Below are 21,646 nucleotides of genomic sequence, written 5' to 3'. Positions count from 1 at the left end.
GTCTACTGTATATGCAGGAATACTGTCCTTAAAGTTGATATTCAGATATTTAGAGTAACGTGTTACATGAAAATAAGACACTTTAATTCCTTGTTTTTTTCTTATTTTTCTAATTTTTAATTTTTTTTTTTTTCCAGATAATACCAATGGTGCAGGAATTTATCATTCATAACCTGGGCCCTCCAAGCACTGACATTAATAGTTTCTCCTAGTTTAGACTCCAAGACAGTTTTTCTTAAGTTTGCTGATGATCAGGTACTTTAATCTCTTTTTTACTGTAGTTGATGTTTGTGTGTGCACGTGTAAGTGTATTTGTATGAAGCAAGGAACTTAGTTTAACTAAAAGTTGAAATGCCAAACCAAACCCAAAACCTATTTTTAACTGCCCAAAAACATGGTAAAGTTTTTAGATCTCATGCTTCTCATTAACATAAGGCACCAATTCATGCACATGGATTGTTTTCAGGAATTAATAATTTGCGTATTGTTTAAAAGAAACTGTAGGTTAAATATTTTGGCATATTTTATAATCTTGTCATCACAAGATTGTCATGATCTATTTAACTAATTAGTTTGTGTCATTTCAAGTAGAAAATGCAAAAATGGGACAGAGCCGTAATATTTTAAATGTTTCTTGTAAGCAGTCTTATCTGAAAATGCTATTTTTTTCAAAAATGCGTTATGTGTAATGTATTATTTAATAATAATTTAATATATTATTATTATTTATTATTATATAATATATATTATATTATTATATAATAATATATTATATTATTATTATTTAATAATAATTTAATATATTATTATTAATTGATATATTATTATATATAATATATAATATAATTATTTAATAATAATTTGATATAATACACATGCGTTATGTGTAATGTATTATTTAATAATAATTTAATAATTTAATAATTTAATAAACGCAAAAATGCGTTATGTGTAATGTATTATTACATTACACAAGTAATGTGTAATGTATTATTACATTACATTAGTATTATTACATTACATTAGTATTATGTGTAATGTATTATTACATTACACAAGTAGAAAATGCAAAAATGGGACAGAGCCGTAATATTTTAAATGTTTCTTGTAAGCAGTCTTATCTGAAAATGCTATTTTTTTCAAAAATGCATTATGTGTAATGTATTATTTAATCAAAAACACCACAGTAATATGGGACCTTGGAGTCCTGGGTGATATTTATGCATCAGAATTGAAATATGGATTTTTTTTGCTTTGATTTTTTTTTTTATGGCATTTAAAACAAACAAAACATTCCCAACAGCCCAAATCAGTTCTTATGTAGAAAAGAACTGCTAGAATACTAGAAAGTAAGATTATACATGTACTAACACATCCTAAGATGTATTTCTTGCATTACCTGCTTATAATTCTGTCAGAATTCTGTGCTGTTGAGAATGACAGGTACATTTCAAGTCTACCTGTAAAGGTGTCCTGCATTTTACACTAGGTTGTCTACATCCTTCAAGAGAATACTGTTTGCAGAAGTGTTCTGACACTGTCAGAATTTCATAGGTCCAGATTAAATGGATGGGGTAGTTGGAGCTTTTCACTGGAAGATACATAACAGGTGGCATGACATGAAAGAAAATATTTAAGTTGTATTTTAAACAATGCAGTACATTAAATATCTGATATCCACTGTCGGATCCTGACTTTTACAGTCAGTGCAGAAAACCTGTGAGTAATGTTGCAACCTTGTAAATCAGTTAAAGCCGACCCTGATGGAAGTGTGTCTATGATCTGGGAGGAGAGAGGCTCAGAAATGAAATAGTTGTCTTCCAATGTAAGGAAAGTAGTTTCAATTACTGCCAATAGCAGAGAACATTTATTTTTTATTTTCTTGCTTGTCTCACACTTCCTCAATTGAAACTTGTTGCTATGCCATTAATAATACAGTTCTCTAAGTGTTTTTTAAGAAAAAGGGAAGACTGGGAAAACCTATCCACTGTTTTAATAATTGGATGTGTATTTGCAATCACATTTTACATTAATTTGCATTGTTTTTCTATAATTAATGTAGATTATCTAAATGAGACTGTGTATTTAGCTAGATGGTCTCAACTGAAAACCAAATCAAACATTTCTACCTCATTTCTTTGGCTAGTAATCAAACTTGGTAAGGATAAAAAAAAAGCTAAAATATTATATGAACAATATTTTATAACATGTTGGTGTTAAAAAATGTTTGGATGCATGGTCTCATACATACATTTGTACCTAATTTATATTAATTAAGTCTACACGAATAAATAGCTATGAAAAATAAAATTGCTTAGAGGTCTTAAGAAACTCTGGAAATGATGCTCATGACCGTTTAAAGACCTCCTGCTGAAGGCCTTTGGTTGCCAAGAAAAGGTTTCCCCTGACTCACAAAGTGTGTGAGCAGGAAGAAGCTGGGCTCTGAGTGCCTCAGCTCTGCTGTGCAGGACAGGAGAAAAGAAATTAACTGTTCCTGCAAGGTGTAAAACATCCTACTGCCACCCCTGCTGGCTGGCTGTGATTTATGCTGTGCCAGGGACAAGAGCAGTCCCTGGCAGAGTGAAAGCAGCCGGGATGCAGCAGAGGAGCTCTGGCAGAGGGAATTTCCTTCCCTGTCTGCAGAGGTGGGTGTTTGCCAGAGCAGCCTCTCGGGAATTTCCCAGCAATACATGGCACTTCTTCATGGTCCAGTTTCCTAAGCAGCCCAGCATGGCCAAAGTCTGTTAGAGTCATGGATGGGCAGGAACAGGGGTGTTCCTTTCACTGTCAGGCTGTAGTGATTTTGGTTATTAATGTGCTTAAACAGGCACGTTCAAGCAAGAACGTCATTAACAGGCAAGTGGCTCAAGCACCTTCACAGAGGTGTTTCTTTCCTGAAGGAGAGTGGGGGGTAGGGAGATGTGAGGGGGATGTCCTCCTATTACTTCACCAAAGGTTCTGAACAAATTACAAATATAGTTCCTAGTAGGGAGGGAACCTTTGTTTGCCCTGAAAGATAATGATTTCTATGTAGTAAACATTTATTGATACTTTTTTGGACTGGTTTGCTTTATCCCAGTTCTCAGTGCATCACCCACTCTTGCCTTCCTGCAAATAATTTTATCACTCATAATTTTTTTCTTTTTATGCACCTAAGAGGAGTCCAGCTTCTCCCAACCTCAAGAATTTAAGTATGTTTGAATTTCTAAAAAAATAGATAAAATTACGAGCCCAGCTATGGCCTTGTCATAGCATACACTTCTTTTAGAAAGATGTCAAACAAATAGAGGTATTTTTAGAAAAGTTTTCCATAAACTTGTATCCAGGGAGTTTCAGCTGCATTACTATGGAAATTTTTAGTGCTGTTTCTCTTCAAAAGCAGCAATGGCTTGGTGACTTGAGGGATGATTATTAAAGAGTATTTGAAGGGCTGGAGATGAAATGGTTCAAGCATGAACTAGCAGAAGTAATTAGCAGCTTTTAAACTTTCCAGTGAGAATTCTGGCTGTTTTCCAAGTGAATTACAGTGATAGTGATAGGGCTGCCCAGGGAACTGCTGGGCTGCTGCTCAGATCACTGTCCTGCTCTCCTGCAGGAGCTGCCAGCTGATGCTCCTCACTGTGACTGGGGAATGCAGTTATGGTGCCAGAGGCACTGACACTGGGATTGGCTCTGGGAGTGTTCTGAAGATGTTGTTTTCCTCGGAATTCATTACAAATGTCAATGATGTACTTGATCCAAGTGGTGTTTATTTTGCCTCTCCTGAAGGAGATGTATGATGTCAGAACAACAGAATTACCAACAGCTTTTTTTTTTTTTTAATAGATGTATCTTTACTGAAACTGATGTGTCTCAGTGTTTTCTCAGTCACTGCTTGGTGGCTTAATCTCATCTTCTTTGAGGCCTTGTTTCAGTAACTTCTAAGAAAGGGACATTATGTAAACACCACCCAATTACTGCCATCTAAATTGACTCTGTGTGAGTCAGCACTCAGGGGACAGTGAGAAACACAGCCCAGTGAAGTTAAAAGCATTTTAAATAAATAGGATAAGAGAAATTGTTCATTATATTTACTGGAGGCAGAAAGGCCACAATAATCAGCTTAATTCATCAGACAGCAGTTGTGTCAGTCTCAGCAAAACACCTTGGAGAGGGGCTGCAGCCCCTTACACTTGGTATCTCATTTTAACAGAATTTTTGTCAGTTCCCAGAATTTTTAGGAATTATATCTTTGTATAATTTCTATGTTAGTTAACACATTTTATTCATCACTCTAGGAAAGCTGTAGTGGTTTTGAAGTACAGCTTGTGGCCTCTTGTGGGATGGTTGGCTGCTTCTGCATCTTTTTTTCTCTAGAGGTATTTTCTCCCCACCTTTTCTCAGTACTGAAGCTGTACTGAATATACAAAGACACTTGCACAGAATCCTTCCCAGAGATCTTTGGAATGGCCACAAATGCTGCTGTTACCAAGGATCAGTCAGGAACACAGCTGCTATTTGATGACATTGTTACACAGGTATGATGCAAAGCCACACACCACCTTACCCTAATTTTCTACTGTATATCCATGTTATTATGCTCACATTCCCCCCTGAGTTTTCACTGTACTTTATTGTGTTGTATCTCTATTCCAGTGAAATTACTTTTCCACTCAAGAATGTTTTAAGGCCTTTTTTTGGGGGGGTTCTATTTTTTCTGTCAGTCTTCCCAAGGAAACATTTTGTGACTGTATAGTCAGTTACAGATCTCCTGCTTGCTCCAGCTTTTAACAGTGTTCAACCCTTGGCCACTTCTAGTCCAGTGTGTAAGCCAGGTACAGTAGTGCCACCACAGTTCAGGAAAAAAAAAAGGCACGGCTGTAGGCAACTGGATTTTGTTAGTTCTAAGCTAGTAACTTTTACTGCAGTAATAGAGGGAATTCTGCTGCTTCAGAGGCAGCAATGCCACAGTGAATGAAACAAGAATAGTGAGGAGGGTTTACAGGTAGTAAACTCTGCTCTGGGCAGACCATGTTTCTGAAGGATGGGAGTGAGAATTTCCCAGGATGGGCAGCTTTCTCCAGAAGAGGCTATGGACCTTTTCCCTGAGCAGTCCAATGGCAACAGGATCAGCCAGACAATCACAATAACTTTCCATGGAATCCCCCATCCACTGTTTTGTTTTCAGTATTGCTCCTACCTGACTGCCCTAGACATAAATGTAGGACAGAGCATTTTTGTTGGTTTTTAATTGTTTAGCAACCCTGTTAAGCCAAGTATTTTGATACCTTCCTTTTCAGAATTTCTTTTAGAGGCTTGTAGTGTTGTCTGCTGAACTGAAAGGAATACTAAAACACAAAAGTAATCAAACCTTAAGAAACTCAACAAAAATATCTGCTCCTTGAATATTTTTTTTATTTTCTGAAGGCTCCTTATGTATAAGGAACATACATAAAATGAACACAACACTGTTGACAATGAACAAAACAGCATTTGATAATTTCCAGCTTTATAAAATTTTTTAAAAATGATTTAGTTATAACAAAAAAAACCAATAGCTCAGCAAGTTATCTTATTGGACCATTATCACATTTTAAACCATAGACTCAGTTGTTAATGGGGAGAGGAGAGAAAAAAAAATAAAAAAAATAATCACACTGCATCTAGCAACTACAACATTTTCTAAGCATAATCACAGCGGATTGAGTGCAATGTGATTTACATCAGAATTCACATGGGATGTCACACAGTGACAGCATTGTAAAATATACAAGTAACATTTATGCCCTCCAACAAATACAAGTTAAATGAGACTCTGGATTCAAGCCAAATGGAATGTTGAAGCCAAGTAGAAATGTAGTGGAATTCAGATTGTCTGTAACATGACTCAAAAGTGTACATTAGAATCATCTGGAATTCAATACTGGTGGAAACATAGAGAAGTCACAGCTGTTACACTGCTCTGTTACACTTGCAATAAATACTAGAAAATAAAAGTAAACAATCCATATTCCATGAAAAATACAGTACCTACCTTCAACGACCATGTTTTTTCCCTTGTCTGAAGATGGTCTTGGAAGGAAGTTAACTATTTTCCTACAGAGGCAGTGTATTGAGCTATAACCACATTCCAACTAACACAACAGTAAATATACTACTGGAAATACAGAAATCTTCATTTGAAAAGAATTAAGAGAAATAAATCTTAAAAAAAAATCATTTGATAAAACACCAGCTGCATAATGACCCCCTTATATTTCAGAATTAACAGAAAAGAAAAAAAGTCAGTCAGTTTAATACAAAAGAAACAGAGATTGTTTAAACTCAGATCTTCAGAAGGTATCCAGGAAGTTTTGTCTCATTGACTTAACATGGGCACTATGCAAAAATGTCATCCGGGAGTTTTACACTGCAGAAATTCAGCAATCTGAAGCTAACAACAGTGTGTTTGCTAATTAGGGTTCTACACTAAACATGTTTAAAGAGGAAAAAAGAAAACCTGAGTTCAGAACATCGAATGGCCACGTGCCTGAACTCTGGGCTTTTGGCTTCTTCACTGAAGAAACTGCACCCTTCTTTGAAATGGACCCTTAATACTGTTTCCTGATACTGCATTAGGAAGAAATACTGGCAACCAACTGATACCTTTAAAACACATGAGCTGCTCTCAGTAAAAGCTAAACTGACGGATGAAGCTTCGAAAGGAAAGGGCCACAGGAAACACAGCAAGTTGAAATGGAATGCAGAGACCCACTGGCTCTCATTAAAGGCGTCAGGATTAAGTGTTTTTAGCAGCTACACTGGCACCAAGCAGACCGGAACTTTAAACTTACGGCACACAGTCAAAGTACAGCTTTTACCAGGCATACACAGTAGAGAGACAAACTGGATGTTTGGAAAAAAAGCTACTGCCATGCTTAGGACTGGTACGACAGAATCAACTTGCACTCCCCACAAACTCACAATTTATTTTTTTAAGGAGATGGGTACAAGAAGAACTAACTCATGTCTGGCAATAAATACCTGTCAGCACAATCTGATCTAGGACAGCTGGTCCCAGCAAGTTAAGGCCCAAATTTTCAGTCTATTCTTCTAAATGACACATACCATGGTTCTACCACATCTGCTTTTTAATAATCTAATTTAAATACCAAAATTGTAAAAAAATATCATAGAAATGAACTCCTTTATACTGGAAGTAGAAATCTTCTTACATATTCTTTACTGCCAGAAATGGCTGGTGTCACAATGTCTGATATCAAGGCATTGTAGGAACAGATTTGATGCGCTGTTACAGTATTGTAAATACCCTACCAGTACAACATACACAGAGCATGATTTAACCCTTGTGTCCAGCTTCAGCAACTAGCATCTTGCACCTTGGTTTAACATGAAGAGGAGAAAACAGTCCAAAATAATAATTTTTAAAAATGGAGAAATTCCCACATGGATTCTCTTGTTAAAAGAGTTTGCACAAATTCACAGCCACAATTCTTCAGTAGTTTATGCTGCAAGTGGCACACAATACATGTTTAGCGTCTGTAAGGAAGAACCAGAAACAGCTCAATAACTCCAAGGTCAGGGATTTCCCCAAGCTAACACTAATTCTAATGCATTTTGCATTTTCCTACTAATACAAAGGAACAAACATCCAATAAATCTCAGCTGGGGAAAAACATCATCAAACTGACCCTCGATAGAAGTTACACTTTGCAGAGTACACGGCAACAGCCTGCCTTCTTACACAGGAGCTTTGCAATGATGGAGTGCAGCTTAACACAGCTTGTAAGAATTTAAACAGTGTTTAGGCTTGGGGCTTCTTTTTAAAAATTTAAGCCAGCACAGTGGTTTCCAGCCATGTCCTGCTGTAAGACAGAATACTTCAAGTCACCACTACGCAGAAAAATCAGCACAGGATTAATACACATATATATACAGAGGTGCACACACACACAAGTATATGTGTGCACATCTGTCTCTATCTACACAGATCTATACATACATAGAGCTGTGAGCTACTCAAGACTCATGTAGCACTAAAAGTTTCCTTGGGTTCCTTGCACAGGTGTGAGTTTCAGCTGCAACATCTGGGTTCTGTCCAAGTGCACTAACAGAATGGTATTTTCCAAATGAGATCTTGTCCTGTACTTTTTCTTTGTTAAGCAAGCAGTGCTCCCTCTACAGCACCCTGACCTTGGCCCTTATTTCTCAGATTTAGGGTTTCCTAAACATCACTCACTTGAGTTTAGGAGTTGTGTTGGGTAAGCTCATCTGATGGGATTAGAGAAAAGCAGAAGCTACTCTAGGCAGAAAGGAACCTCCTGTCCTTGTGTAAGCAGTGCAAGCACCACGTGTCCTGTGAGCAGTGTGCAAACAGCCACACAGTGCAGACTCAAAGCCAGACAGCAACAGATTGGAACCACAGTGATTACCAGCATCAGGTCAAAACTGGATGTCAAGCACTATTTTGTCTTCATAGAGGGCAATCACCAGCATGATGGCAAATCCAAGAAGCAGGCCTAGATTCTGAAGAATAAACTGCCCCACAGGACAGTAACCATGCTCTTCATTATCTCCATCTCCATGAAGCATTTCTGGAAGCTAAAAGATACAAAGCAATTGAGGAAGTTACTTCATCTCTTTTCCATTTATACATGGACAAGTTTATAAGATGATATTGTCAAGGATAAACACTCCAGGGTTCAGATATAAAACCAATACACTAAGATACAGCTTAAACTCTACAGAGCAACTACATTCAATAAAACATGATCATGTAATGTATTTATAAAACAAACTAAAAATGCCTTTCCTTGAACTTTCACTGGAGCATCCATGTAATTGAACATTAAGTTCCTCAAGATAAGGTGCAGCTCAATATTCAAGTTCTACTCCTTTAATTTTAAAAGAATTCAAGTCATACTCAAATAAACATATGACTTTGATTAACCTAGCCATTCATCATCTGAGATGCTTACACATACTCACATACACATCCCTTTTAAATATGGGGTGGTATAAGGAATGGATAAAAAAAACCACACCTCTGTGAACCTCTGCTCACACCCAGGGAGGAATCAGAATCTACTCTTATTGTGTGCCAGGTAAAGAGGTCTTTGAGAAGGAGGCTCATTATGCAAATGCCAAGACAAAACTGGTTGAGTTTCAAGTGTCTCTTGCAGAAGCTTTCCTGCTAATGGGACTTTGACTATTTGGTTACTACTATGATGGCCGAGGGAAAGAAAAAGGAATGAAGGAATCAAAGTACTGCCTTGCTTTCCTTTATCCATGACATCTTCAGTCAAAGGAAAGAAAATAAGTATCAGACACAGAGCTTACAAGGAAGTGATATTTCAGGCATTATAGAACACCTGAAGTTGCAAGAACGATCACTCTACTCAGACATTCTATTTATTTAGCAGGCCCTGAAAAGGACTTATTCACCTCTTAATAGATTAGAGTGACCTTATAAGAACAGTATATTTACAAATTAAAGTCTCCATAATGAAGTGGAGAGCGTGACAAAGTACCCCAAAAATGCAAAACGATCTCATCACCTTTGGGCTGGTAAAGACAACAAGTGAGAAAATTGCCTTATTTAAATGAAGCTCTGAAGCAGCTTAGAGGAGAGAAATCAGGACTGAATATGGGCTGGTAACATGTACACAGCAGCACTGCTGCCTGAAGGGTCTGATCTATGGTGCACACACACTTAGGGTAATGCACCTGTGTGTTCTGGAAGCAGCAGCATTTTTCCACCAGGTAATGTTTTAAAAGGTACTCACCACATCAGCAGCTGCTCATAGTAAAAGTTCAGACTGAGCCTTCCAGAGCCGAATACATGGCGATGAAGTCTCAGTGCAGACTGAGGTGCAGCACCCCAAAGCCCCAGGTTCCCGCCCAGAAGCCCCAGGCCCAGCCCCAGCGCAGGCAGCCGTACCATGTCGACCAGGGCCACGTAGAGGAACATGCCGGCGGTGACGGCGAAGATCCAGAGGGTGATGTTGTTGGCGTACTGGCCCACGGCCGTGCCGATCAGCATGCCGATGTAGGCCATCATGGCCGACAGCAGGTTGTACACGATGGCCTGCTTCACCGTCATCCCCGCCTTCAGCAGCACCGCAAAGTCACCTGCGGGGACAGCAGGGCTGTCAGTGCCGCTGCCGGCAACCCAGACACCGCCTCACCAGAGAGTGCTGCTGCTGCTGCTGCTGCAGGGGCTCACAGGCAGCCGGAGCCACAGGAACTGACCCCCCGGGAGAGCTGTACTCAGGCACAGCCATCCCTTGAGTAATATGATTGAAAGGTGCCTGTTCATCCTGCTGACTAATTGTCACAAAGGTAGCAGTGATTAACTGTGAAGGGTGAATGCAGGAGTCTAGGTCTGCTCTTCCCACAGAGAACACACCCATGTGCACACACTCGGAAGTTCTCCACAGCACGTAAAACCAGAGGCTTAGTTCGGATCAATACCTGTGAAAATTCCTCTTAGCTATACACACTTCATAATGCAAATCCAGGAAGAGGATAATGAGGCATTTGTCCCCACAGAAGATGACAATGAATTTGAATTTGAGCACTAGGAAGAATTACGTGCACAAAGAATGACTTCACATCCACCCTGAATTGGGGTAAAGGCATACCAGGGTAGTGTGTTTTTTTCTGAATTCAGGACAGCTCTGCTAATTTAGGTGCTAAAAGTAGATATTCTATAAAAACCTAGACTTCAGTCTTGTAATCAGCTCTAATAGTTTTACTTCATTCAAATTGAATTCTTGTGACCATGAGAAGTGTAAGATAATGTACAGACATCAGGGAAATTAATGTAATGTAATGTTCTTATACCCATGCCTGAAATTATTTGCCTAATCTAGAATCAAAAATTAGAATCAAGACATATCAAAATTTAAAAAAAAGGTATAAACTACTCACCCCTTATAGAAGGTTCATTTCATCATGCTATGCTGTCAAGTTCTAAGCATTGTAATATACAAATACTGATATTGCAATCCTTTATCTATTGCAGCAGCTTCACTTAATGATTGTACAGCACAGGTCAAACCATGAACACCTGCTCTATTATTTCCCCCCTATGCCCACGATTTACCTGTAGCTCAGGAGCTGCCTATCTAAAATGCTTTCCCTCATCACCTCTGAGGTTTTAGAAGTGCTTGTTTTACCTCACTTTTGATCATTCAGACCCAGCAGCTCTTCAAGTGAGCAAGCTGTGAGTACAGACATAGGTCAGTCTAGCACAACTTCACATCAGTGTGGAAAAACAGAAAATTCCTCCTCTCTCTGGCTGCTCTTTTTAAACTCTCAGGGTGGAGTAAATTTTCATGCAATGTGAAAACAACAGGTCTCACCATGGTTAGCTACCTCCAGAAGAAATGCTTCAATTAGGGGGGGAAGAATCAATGGCACTGGCAACAGTGCCTACAGGCTTTACCCTAAATGGCCACACCTGCTGAACTTGGCCACAACTGGAACAAAGCCTCTTCTGAAGATCCCACATGGAATTTTACTTATGTAAACCTGTGTTTACTTATGTGACTTAACTTTGTGTAAGACAATGCCACACAGAGTAGTGTGAAACTAGAAAATGCAGAGCGCTATGTAAAATGTATGCTCCTAAGAATATTTTTAAAACATGCTCAAAAAGTTTTACAGAAGTGCTGTAACTAGATACTACCAACATAATCCTGTAGCAGTACATACTCTGAAGCAATATTTCTCCCTCACCCTCTGAAGTTCTGGTCACCTCTGCAACTTCTGCACTGCATTGAGCTTAGCACAGTATTACAACAGCTTTTAGATAAGGATTTTGTATAGATGGAGCACAGTTTCTACACTTAGTTACCTAATTCATGGGGAAGCTCGTGACAAAATACTGCTATAGATGTACTAATTCCCCCTGTCAGTCCAGCACTAAAAGCTGCTCCTAGAAAAAAAAGAAAAAAAAGAAAAAAAAATTAAAATTATATTTCTAAATTTTCAGGTCAGAAAATCAATCGACTTTGCAGAGCTGACACCTTTCTGTTAGAATGCACACTAGTATTTTTCAGTATGTCTGTGTCCTGTCTGTATACAAATGGGAAATACTGGAAGCACCCTGGATGTGCATTACCACTGCAGGTGTTATTACTCATTTATCTGAAAGACAAACCCTGGAGAGGAGAACACAATTGGCCAAAAATGAGACATAAAGGCAACAAGCTAATAAATAACACCACTTTTAGGAACTCTCCAGTACATGAGGGCAGTTAGGAATGTACATGAGCAAGAGTCTGGCTCTCGCCTTTCCAGCTTGGAAATCCAAACTAATACTTAACCCATAATCTCTCTAGCTCCTTTGTACTTATTTTCAGAGAACATATCAGCAATATTAGTAAGCCAGACCTGGAAAATAATAAGGGTAAAAACATTGCTATAAATATCTTTCAGTACTTTTGCATAAGCTAATTGAATTCAATCGACTTTAACATCATACCTTAAATAATTCTGAGATGAGAAAACTGGTATTAAATTTCTGTACTGTAGCAGAGAAAAGCACAAAAAGAGCCTGCAGTGAGCAGTCTAAACAGGCAGCATAAAGCAGAAAGAGAAGACACAATCTGAAGACAGAGAGGGAATTTAACTTTCCTTGGGATTCTTCATAGCTTGACACATTAAAAAGATGAGCATGCTTTTCTAAAATCTACATTTTACCACAAATTCAGCTGTTTGGGCTAGACCCAGAAATATTCAGAAATGGAGTTTCAGTGCTGTGAAGTTCTCAACAGAAGGCGTGACAATTATTTTTGGCTTTAAAAGCCATTGTCTAAATGTCTTACCTGTTTTATGTGAAATTGAAGCAACAAGTTAATTTTTAAGGAGTTTAGTTTCTTTAGAAGTCATCAGAAGGAAGTGGAGAAACTATAGTAGATTCAATTGTTAACTAGAGACCCTGACAAATGCCTTATCCTCCATCCTTCAAAATGGGTGTGTTCCTTCTGCCATTAGTTGAGAACCCTGCATACCCTTACTCTTAAGCAGCTACCTTAGTAAAGAATCCAAAGTGTGCATTTCAGTCCTCTCACCATTATCCTGACTTGTATATCCAAATTAATACACTTTACAATTCAGATCACATTTAGGACATTGTGTGACTCCAAGTTGATTTAATAAATCTAATAAAATCTGTTTGGTACTTCCAATTTCTTCTGCACTTGGCTAGAAATAAATCTATACTAACTGTGAGCCAAAATAATATTTTGCTTAAATAAAAATTAAATTATCCTAAGTAATAGTTTAAAAATATTATTTCTGTAACCTGACTCACAGTGTATTTTTATTTGCAAGTAATGTGTAATTCTATGTATTAAGAATAATATAAATAGTATTACTATTATTGTTAGTAAATATCATTCTAAATAAGGCTGAAAGGCATTTATTTATAATTCTAAAGCAACTGAGACCCAAACAAGAAAGGTGTGTTACTGTGCTCCATAAATCCCAAGGTTTGCATGCACCAGTCTCTCCTTGGCAGAGACTGTGATTGTCACTGCTACTGATACACTAATTTATTAACAAAAGGTAAACTATTAAACTATTACAAATGACAGCCTTTTTATTTCTGCTCTGCAGAGACTGAACAATGGCAGTAACCACAGGTGCTAACTGGAAGCCTTACCTGTGATCACTGATAAATCAAATATTAGCAGAGTTACTAAAGGTAAGGAGAAACTGTTGAGAAATACTCAGTGCTTTTGCTTACCGATTGCTAAGCCATCACTAAAGTTGTGAATGCCATCTCCCATAATTACCATCCAAGCAATATTAGCTATCCCAGTATCTTTCAGGTCTTTTCCAGAATGACAGTGGCCATGGGAATGATGGGAATGTTTGTGATGCCAGTGGTGACTGTGTTTTCTAGCTATCATTTTATCTTCTCCATGGCTGTCATACTCGGAATCGTGCAGCTCGTGCTCTTGGGCGCCGTGGGCGACGTCGTTGTGAGAGTGGCGCAGGTTGTTCTCCTCTTCTGCAGACAGGTAGTTCTTGGCAGGGGGCTCCAGCTGCCCGTCCAAGTCAGTCAGTTCAGTTTCGTTCAGTCGGTCTTCAGACAAAACTGAATCATCTGCTCCTGCATCCAGTCAGGTGGGAGAGACACTGAGTTAATTCCTGTTTAAGCAGCAACCACTGCACCCCGACCTAAGGGTTAACTGCTCTGGGAAAGCAAAACAAGTACTTTAACACATCCCACTCTAGCAACTTTGTTGTCAGCATTCAATCCAAAAACTAAGTCTGTCATTGAGACATTTTTTCACAAATGTGCACATACAACATATAAAAGTCTCCACTGCAAGGCAGCAGCACTGCATCCATAGCACTCAAAGCCAGTTTTAGTCCAGCCTACGCTGGTACCTGTAATTTTGCTACTGACAAAGTTTATGGTTCAACACTGGCAAAGCAGAGTTGCCAGAATGATGATAACGTCTTTGAGCTGTAGAAGGGATCTGGGTGGTTTAGGAAACCCTACCTGGCTCTGTCTACATGTGCCCATACAGGTCACAGCTCAGCCTCCACTGTCATGCAGACATTTCAAATATATGTTCCAGCCGCTGCACTGCTGAAAACTTTCCATGTTCTGTGTCAGTGCCCCAAAGCCCATTTGAGATTGTTTGCATGGAGAAGGCTGCAGTCCTAACCCTCTCTTTTACAAACCAATCAAATTAAATAAACCTAATTTGAGCAAATAGGTTCTTCATCAACAAATTAATTCTGCAGCCATGCAGGCAACAGAATCGGAAGGTTATGAAGTAAAGCCTAAAGGGGGGTAGAGCATTTCTTCTGGGTACACACAGAATGAGCATCCACAGGCTGTCATGAAGGAACAGTGTGCAAAAATTGTTTTGGATACTTGAGGAGTATTCAGGATACTTGGTTGTATTTATGGAAAGAAACAGATTTTGTTTATCTGTAACTGGTCAGATGCTGGGATCTTCAAAGTGGAAGATATCCCCATTCATTGTGTGGGTGTTCATTTTTGATCTAATTTTTGCCAGGGCTGAGCTAGTCAGTAACAGCTTAACCAAAACAACATAAACACCCTGAAAACAAACAAACAAACAAGCAAGCAAGCAAACTCCCAAAGATCCACAGCCACCCAAAACATGACTGCTTCAGAAGTCTGAGAACCATCTCTATGGCATATTAGGAAATGTTCAGAGTGCTCTCAGATCTAAAGAAAACAAAATAAAAAAGATTTAATAGGGAAAAGCCTATTAAGTCTTATTAACAATGATTTGCATAATAGCAGCAAAACTGTACAAGAGGTTACATGCCACACACCATGCCCCAGTAACCTGCTCCTACTTTGGATCTCCCAGTCAGGGAATTCTGACAGTAACTGCCTACCTGCAAGGGGTTTCAGCTGAAGCCAGTCAGCATCTGGCCTGTTATTTAATTTGTGATCAGAAAGTTTCCTTCCAATTGGTGATTCTTCAGGCTGGGGTTTTTTGCACCATTTCTGCTTACTCTGCAACAGAAAGCAGGTAACATCTGGTTTGTGACAGGACATTGATGGAAATAACAGGAACTGAACTGCTGTCCAAAAATCTCCTAAATAGATCAAGATATTCTCTCTTAACATGTATGACAGAAATATGTTACCTTCAGAATATTGATCTTTATAAGGCTCAGCAACAATCCCTATTCCAGTGGGAGTTCTTAGCTCCTTACCATGGAATCTCACTCCCAAACTCTTACACAGAGATATGTTTCACTTTAGTAAGAGGGGATATTCTGACAAGGATTGCTCTTACACCTCAGAAATGCTTCTATGCAGCTATTAGATTTGTTCAAGAAGGCAAACTTGAAGCAAGAACAGCTCCTCTAATTTGTTCAACTCTTTTTTTTTGTTGCTTTATATTCCTGTAACTTCCTTGTACTTCCCTTTAAGAAAGCAGCAAGCTTTTCTCTATCTGCAGCCCATAGAGCAGATCCCAAGGATTTGCCAGAGCAGCCTAGGGGATTTTATTATTTAATTAATCTCAAAGAAGATATGCACAATGTAACAGTTTTCATCCTTTTATCAGAAGATCTAAGAAATGCCTCCTCCAACACAGAAGATCTTTTGCTGCCTGTCCAGCTCAGACAGCAGTCTGACATGAAAACAGAGAAGCTGAAAAGTTTTCACAGTCATTTTGGGAGAAGCAAGTTAGAATTTCACCAAAATAATTTTCTCCTCAAAGCTGAATGACAAAAGCAAAGGCTAAAACTGAACTTTCATCCACACTCACACTCCCCAGGGTACTTGCTCTCCTTTTATACCCCTACCATAAATACAGAGTGCTCCCAGCACTAAAAATCCAATCATTTTTTGAGAAACAAGTTAAAATTTGTCAATTTACAGAAAGCAGGTCTGAAAATTGTAGCTTTTTTCTGATGTGGAAAACCTAGATACCTGTGTTACACTGGCATTGTTAGGTAAGAGCATACTGCTACATTTCTTGTCAATAGTCTTGACAATTGCTGGCTCTATAACCAGATCTTCCTTACATGATGCTTTCTCCTGTTTTGGAAAAAAAACCCAGGAAGCTTTAGATGCAGCTTCCTCCATCAGATTTCTACACTGTTTTCCCAAGTTCCCTTGTTGAGAAAAGCAACTTCTTTAGGAAAGGGATCCCTCACATAACCAGGCAGAACACAGAGCAGCAGCAGCACTTGTTCACAGAGCAAACACAATTCCTCAGCACTCACAAGGTAGCTTTAGGGAACTCATTTTTGAACAGCAAACAATTTCAGCACCTACCTTTTGTTTATTGTAATGTTTGTACATTCTTATACAGTGCTCAATGATGAAGAGAACATAAATGCCTCCAAGTGCCAAGAGCCCTTTGAGCACGGGGTCATTTTCCTCCAGGAAGCCCTCGGCGTGCACGGCGTGCGCGTGGCCGTGCCGGTGCGAGTGCCTGTGCTCGTGCACGTGCCCTTGGCCATGGTGGTGGCTGTGGTTGTGGCCTCCGTGGGACTGGTGGGAGAGACAACAGTGACACCACTGGGGCAGCCATGACACTAAAGTGGCACTGGGCCAGAAGAAACAACAGAAACCCCCACCCTTTTTTGCTTTTTCTTCACACTAACACATTTTGCCACGTCAGTTTTTCAATAGATTATGAAGCTTCAGCTTTTCTCTCACAATGCTGAAAATGAGACTAACACTCAGAAATATCATAAGAATACCATTCTTACTCTCCCATTAGCAACCAAGCCTTATGACTTTTTAAACTATTACTGTCAATTACAGCCTAAATTCTGATCTGAAATATGAACTTAAACAAACCTCTAAAACCACAACCAAAAATGCATATTAGAATTATACAAAGAAAACATGTAAATATTAGTCTTTGTGCTAAACAACTGAGGTAACAGAATTTTAGAAGACACTTCCCCTTTTAAGAATTACAGTACACCATCATGAATTAAAAGCTGCTCACCTTCCTTGGGCAATTGCTTGATTCAGTACATGAGAGGTTACTTTCTCCCTCAAATATAGCAAGCAGGCAGGTTAATCCCCAGGAAATACTTTTAGGTACTGATACACAGCTATCAGTAAACAAGAGACAGCAATACTGCTAATTTTAAAATACTCTTGTTGGGTTCCTGAGTGTTTTACAATAGTGTGACATCAGTTCAACAATGAATATCTAACTACTTTTCCCCTCCTTTTGTTTAGAGAAACACATTCCCTTCCCTTCTGTCAGCAGAAAGTCCCCAAAAGTGTTGGTGTCCCTCACAGTCAAGTCTATCTACAGGTGCATCAGTGAACCTTTCTTTATTGACACTATCAAACAATTCCTTGAAAATTCTAGACTCATTTACAATTAAGAATAAAAGGTGAGGAGACCATACTTACATGTGGCAAGAGATGGAGCAGTGCATCTCCACTCATTGTTCCTACAGCCAGAGCTACCAAGAAAGTTAGAAGAAATTTGAAGCACCATTGGTTAATGATGGGAACCAAGATCACACCTAGCAAGGAAAGCAGGCTAATGACGGTGATAGAGATGATACCACAAAACCAGGCTGTGGGAAGAAATGAACACAGAGAGGTTATCAGAACAACACCTGCAAAACTTTTAAGCCTGATTAATGACTTTCAATTATCTCTTAAGAGGGTGACTTTCCTTTAACCTAAGATGTGTGATTGTTCATTGAAAAGGTGCTGAAAAATTTAAAGGCAGTACTGAAGTCCACAGCAAACCAGAACTACACAGGCTTATTCACAGCACAGTATAATGTAGTGAGACATCAGAAGACAATTAGCTAGAAAGAGCCCAGCAATTCTTCCTGATTGTTAGTTCCAGGCTTAGCTTTGCAGCCCTTCATGAAACTAAAAACTAAAGGTTTCATACTGGGACAGAACCATCTCTGCTACTTAACTTACAAGGGTTCTACAAGCACTAATGTGTATGTAACAGTTGTTTTTAATATGCTTCTGATGCAAAATTTTTCTGGATTCTGTATTTCTCCCCATTTGGAATCACATGTTTAGTTTGGCACTGTTTATTTCACCTGGTGCTTTGAAACATACACCTTTATTCATGAGAGGACTCAACCTTTGGCAGAGGAACTCTAAAATCAAATGCTACAGTAAGAACTTGAACAGCTGAAAGCAACTTGCTACCACCAAATAGCAGCATTTATTTCTTCTGAGAATCTTTACAGTTGCCATTAGAAGAAGTGATAATGGGATGTGGTACACCCAACATATTCCTGTTCATGAGGGAAGATGTGAAAATTTCTATGTGACATTGAAAAGAAGGAATTACAGAAGAAACAGATCCTATAAACAAACATGGCTCTTTCAGTCAGCATTTCACTCTAATAAAGTATTTTCTTTAAGTTTTAGTACAGAGGCTTTGATTTTCTTCCACAGGGTTTTTCCTAACTCCACTTTTAATCAAAAATGCATGTCTACCACATTTTGCCAGCTTTAAGGTAAGTTACAGCTCCTGACTCAGAATCCCTAACATTTCCACATTTCAGAGTACAACCTGACTTTCCTTGCATCTCTGAGGGTCCACAAGTAGGGGAAAACATCCTGGAAAATGGGGCAGGGTATGTGTGAGAGGAGAAGAAAAGAGGAACAAGTGTGTTGTAGCTGCTCAGTGTCAACATGAGGGTGAAACACCCCAAGAATTCTATCTGTACCAAACCCACTATGGAGCAGATTTATACAACTCTGCCAACACAAGTGTGGCTGCTGCAGGCTCAGTCTGGTTCAACACCAAAGCTCACAACATCTGCTGCTTTACATTTTATTTTGGGATATTCATTCTTACTAAATCTGTGGCTGTCATTCCACAACACTGCATAAAAGGAAACAATCCAGCTGAAATGCAAGGGATACAAGACCACATCCACTGGGAGAAAATGACTGGAAAAAGCTTTAGCTAGTATGAAGTGTGCACTGACAGACATGAGTACTGAGACCATAGGAAAAGAGAGTTGGTGGCAAGGCAAAGTCTGCTGTCAGATGAGGAACTGAAAAACTGAGGTTGGAAAATGGGAATACGAAAGTAGGTCTAAAGTTGAAGCAGGACCATGATGACCAAAATTGTGCCACAGGTCCCCAGACTGATCCCTGGAGCACTTCAGCCACGTAGGACCGAGAGGCTGTGCTGAAAACCCAGCATACATGGAGCTGTCCCTCAGTGCTCAGTCAAGCACACATGCACAAGCAGCCCAGATAAAAATGATACAGCCTTTGGGCAGGGCACTGCCACAGGGTGGGCACACTGGTGCATGATCAACAGCCTTACATGGAGAAAAATGGAAAGGCTCAAGTTTCATCTATCACAGCAGGGTTGGCAGATACACCTCTGAGAGGCTGGAATACTCCTGTGGATGATACAGGACCTAAACATGGCATCATGATTAACATAAGGCACATGGGATTAGAACAAGGAATCTGTGCCCCTCTCGGATTGAGCCCCAGGGAGCACTGGCATCTGCACAGGCAGAATTACAGCTTGGACTGATCTGAGACACTTCTCCTCAACAGCTCTAAGCCATCTCCAGAGCTCTAAACTAAATGCTCCCTGATTACTTGTGTGACTTCTACTGGCTTCATTCAGTAGCAGGGGGTGCCTTTCCTTTTCAGTTGTTTATGGGCCGCAGTGGTGACAATGCCCCCTCTTCAGCAGCTACACTGTCAAAGGTCAGTTCTGTGGATAAGCCCTTGAAAATCCTCAATTAGAAGATGTCACAGAACTATCTGTAAATTACAGGAAGAAACCCAACATGGCTTCATAAGTTTTTGGCCATAAGTTAATTAAATTATCTTGCTTTAGAAAACCACAGTTAGCAGAGGTAATGGAAACCTAAAGGCTGGTATCAATGAACAGAAGCAACACAGACCTGCTAACATTGATTGAAAGCTTTAACTGAAACTAAACCACAGAAAGCTCATGTTTGAAAGTGACTGGATCCTCCTAACTTTGGTGAATACTTCTATCTAAAACTGTTTATATTAGCTTATAAGGTGAGCACATGCTTTCATTTCAGTAGAGTCCTACAAGCTATAGGTTAAGTTACTCTATGACTGACATTTGCTCTACACCTCCCACAATCCCCACATTCCGATAAGGACTTGTTATTTTTTGATTCACTTCCTTACATAAGAAGGAACAATCATTATTATATCAACTGAAATCTCGCTGTAATTAATACAAGAGAATACAGGAAATTGTTATGAAGAATGATTTATCATTATCTAATCAAGCTGATTTGTTCTGCAGGTTACTATTTGAGAGCCAAATCAATGAGTTAGAACCCAAATTTTTACAGCTAACTGGCAAAGGTGTTATTTATACTCAAGATATCTGATGCCATAAAACATGTTAAATGTTCACAATAAGCTTCACTAATTTTGCAGATTAAGTCTCTTAAAACGTTAAAGGTTCTCAAGCTGAGTTATTAATGAACTCCCTTTCTCATTACAAAAATATAAAATGCAATCTTTTAAAAAGAAGCACTCATCTGTAGAAGCTTCCTAATTAAACTGGTCCAAAGCATGTGCAACATGACAGTTTTGTATAGGGTTTCAACGTTTTAATTGGCAGAAAATGCTTAGAGTTGCTCTAGCAATGCTCTTGGGAATCAGGCAGGGGTCAGCTCTTACTACACTGAGACCACAGCACAAAGCAATTTGCTGTTGTACAAAACACCCACTGTATCTGCTCTATAGCAATCTCTGAGCAGCTAACAAGACAGCAGATGTGTCACTAGAGGAGATTTATCTATAAGAAGTTAATTATTTTAATGACACTGCAATTGGTAAGAAAGATTACCAGCAATGCATTCTTCCCAGCAGTTATTAACATCTATGAGAATGCAGTTATTTCAAGCTTTATTTCTAATGATGCTAATATGCACCTATGTACTAATCAATCCTCACATTACCAATACTTTCATTTTCAAAATATAGACATTATATCTAAGATTTTTTAGATTTTTAATATTTTAATGCAACTAAACATCAACAGTTCCATTATAATTTATGAAAGATAGCAGTGGCAAACATGTATTTGAAAAGTACATTCACTTTTGAAATAACAACAATGGATTCTACCCTTAGCGTAACTGCTTTAACAGTAGTAAAAATATTTTAACTTAGAAC

At 38.9% G+C, this 21,646-nt stretch overlaps 1 protein-coding gene across 7 annotated transcripts in view; it reads right to left on the bottom strand.

The window, feature by feature from the left end:
• Window positions 1–5,374: 5,374 nt before the first annotated feature.
• SLC39A10 (solute carrier family 39 member 10) overlaps window positions 5,375–21,646 on the bottom strand; it is a 73,456-nt gene continuing 57,184 nt past the window's right edge. For 5 of the 7 annotated variants that reach the window (XM_036386493.2, XM_036386492.2, XM_036386490.2 and 2 more), the window contains exons 4-10: window positions 17,879–18,048; window positions 16,775–16,993; window positions 15,379–15,499; window positions 13,736–14,104; window positions 11,840–11,920; window positions 9,920–10,110; window positions 5,375–8,580 (exon numbers count right to left, since the gene is read on the bottom strand). In XM_036386493.2, the coding sequence (XP_036242386.1) occupies window positions 8,422–8,580; window positions 9,920–10,110; window positions 11,840–11,920; window positions 13,736–14,104; window positions 15,379–15,499; window positions 16,775–16,993; window positions 17,879–18,048 (1,310 nt within the window). In that variant the 3' untranslated portion in view covers window positions 5,375–8,421. The remainder of the gene's footprint in view (window positions 8,581–9,919; window positions 10,111–11,839; window positions 11,921–13,735; window positions 14,105–15,378; window positions 15,500–16,774; window positions 16,994–17,878; window positions 18,049–21,646) is intronic. The other 2 variants (XM_036386489.2, XM_036386495.2) reach the window with 2 other exon arrangements.

The sequence above is a fragment of the Molothrus ater genome, chromosome 7, assembly GCF_012460135.2.
Source record: "Molothrus ater isolate BHLD 08-10-18 breed brown headed cowbird chromosome 7, BPBGC_Mater_1.1, whole genome shotgun sequence".
In the NCBI taxonomy this organism is placed as follows: domain Eukaryota; kingdom Metazoa; phylum Chordata; class Aves; order Passeriformes; family Icteridae; genus Molothrus; species Molothrus ater.
This window is presented reverse-complemented; position numbering and strand designations above follow the sequence as displayed.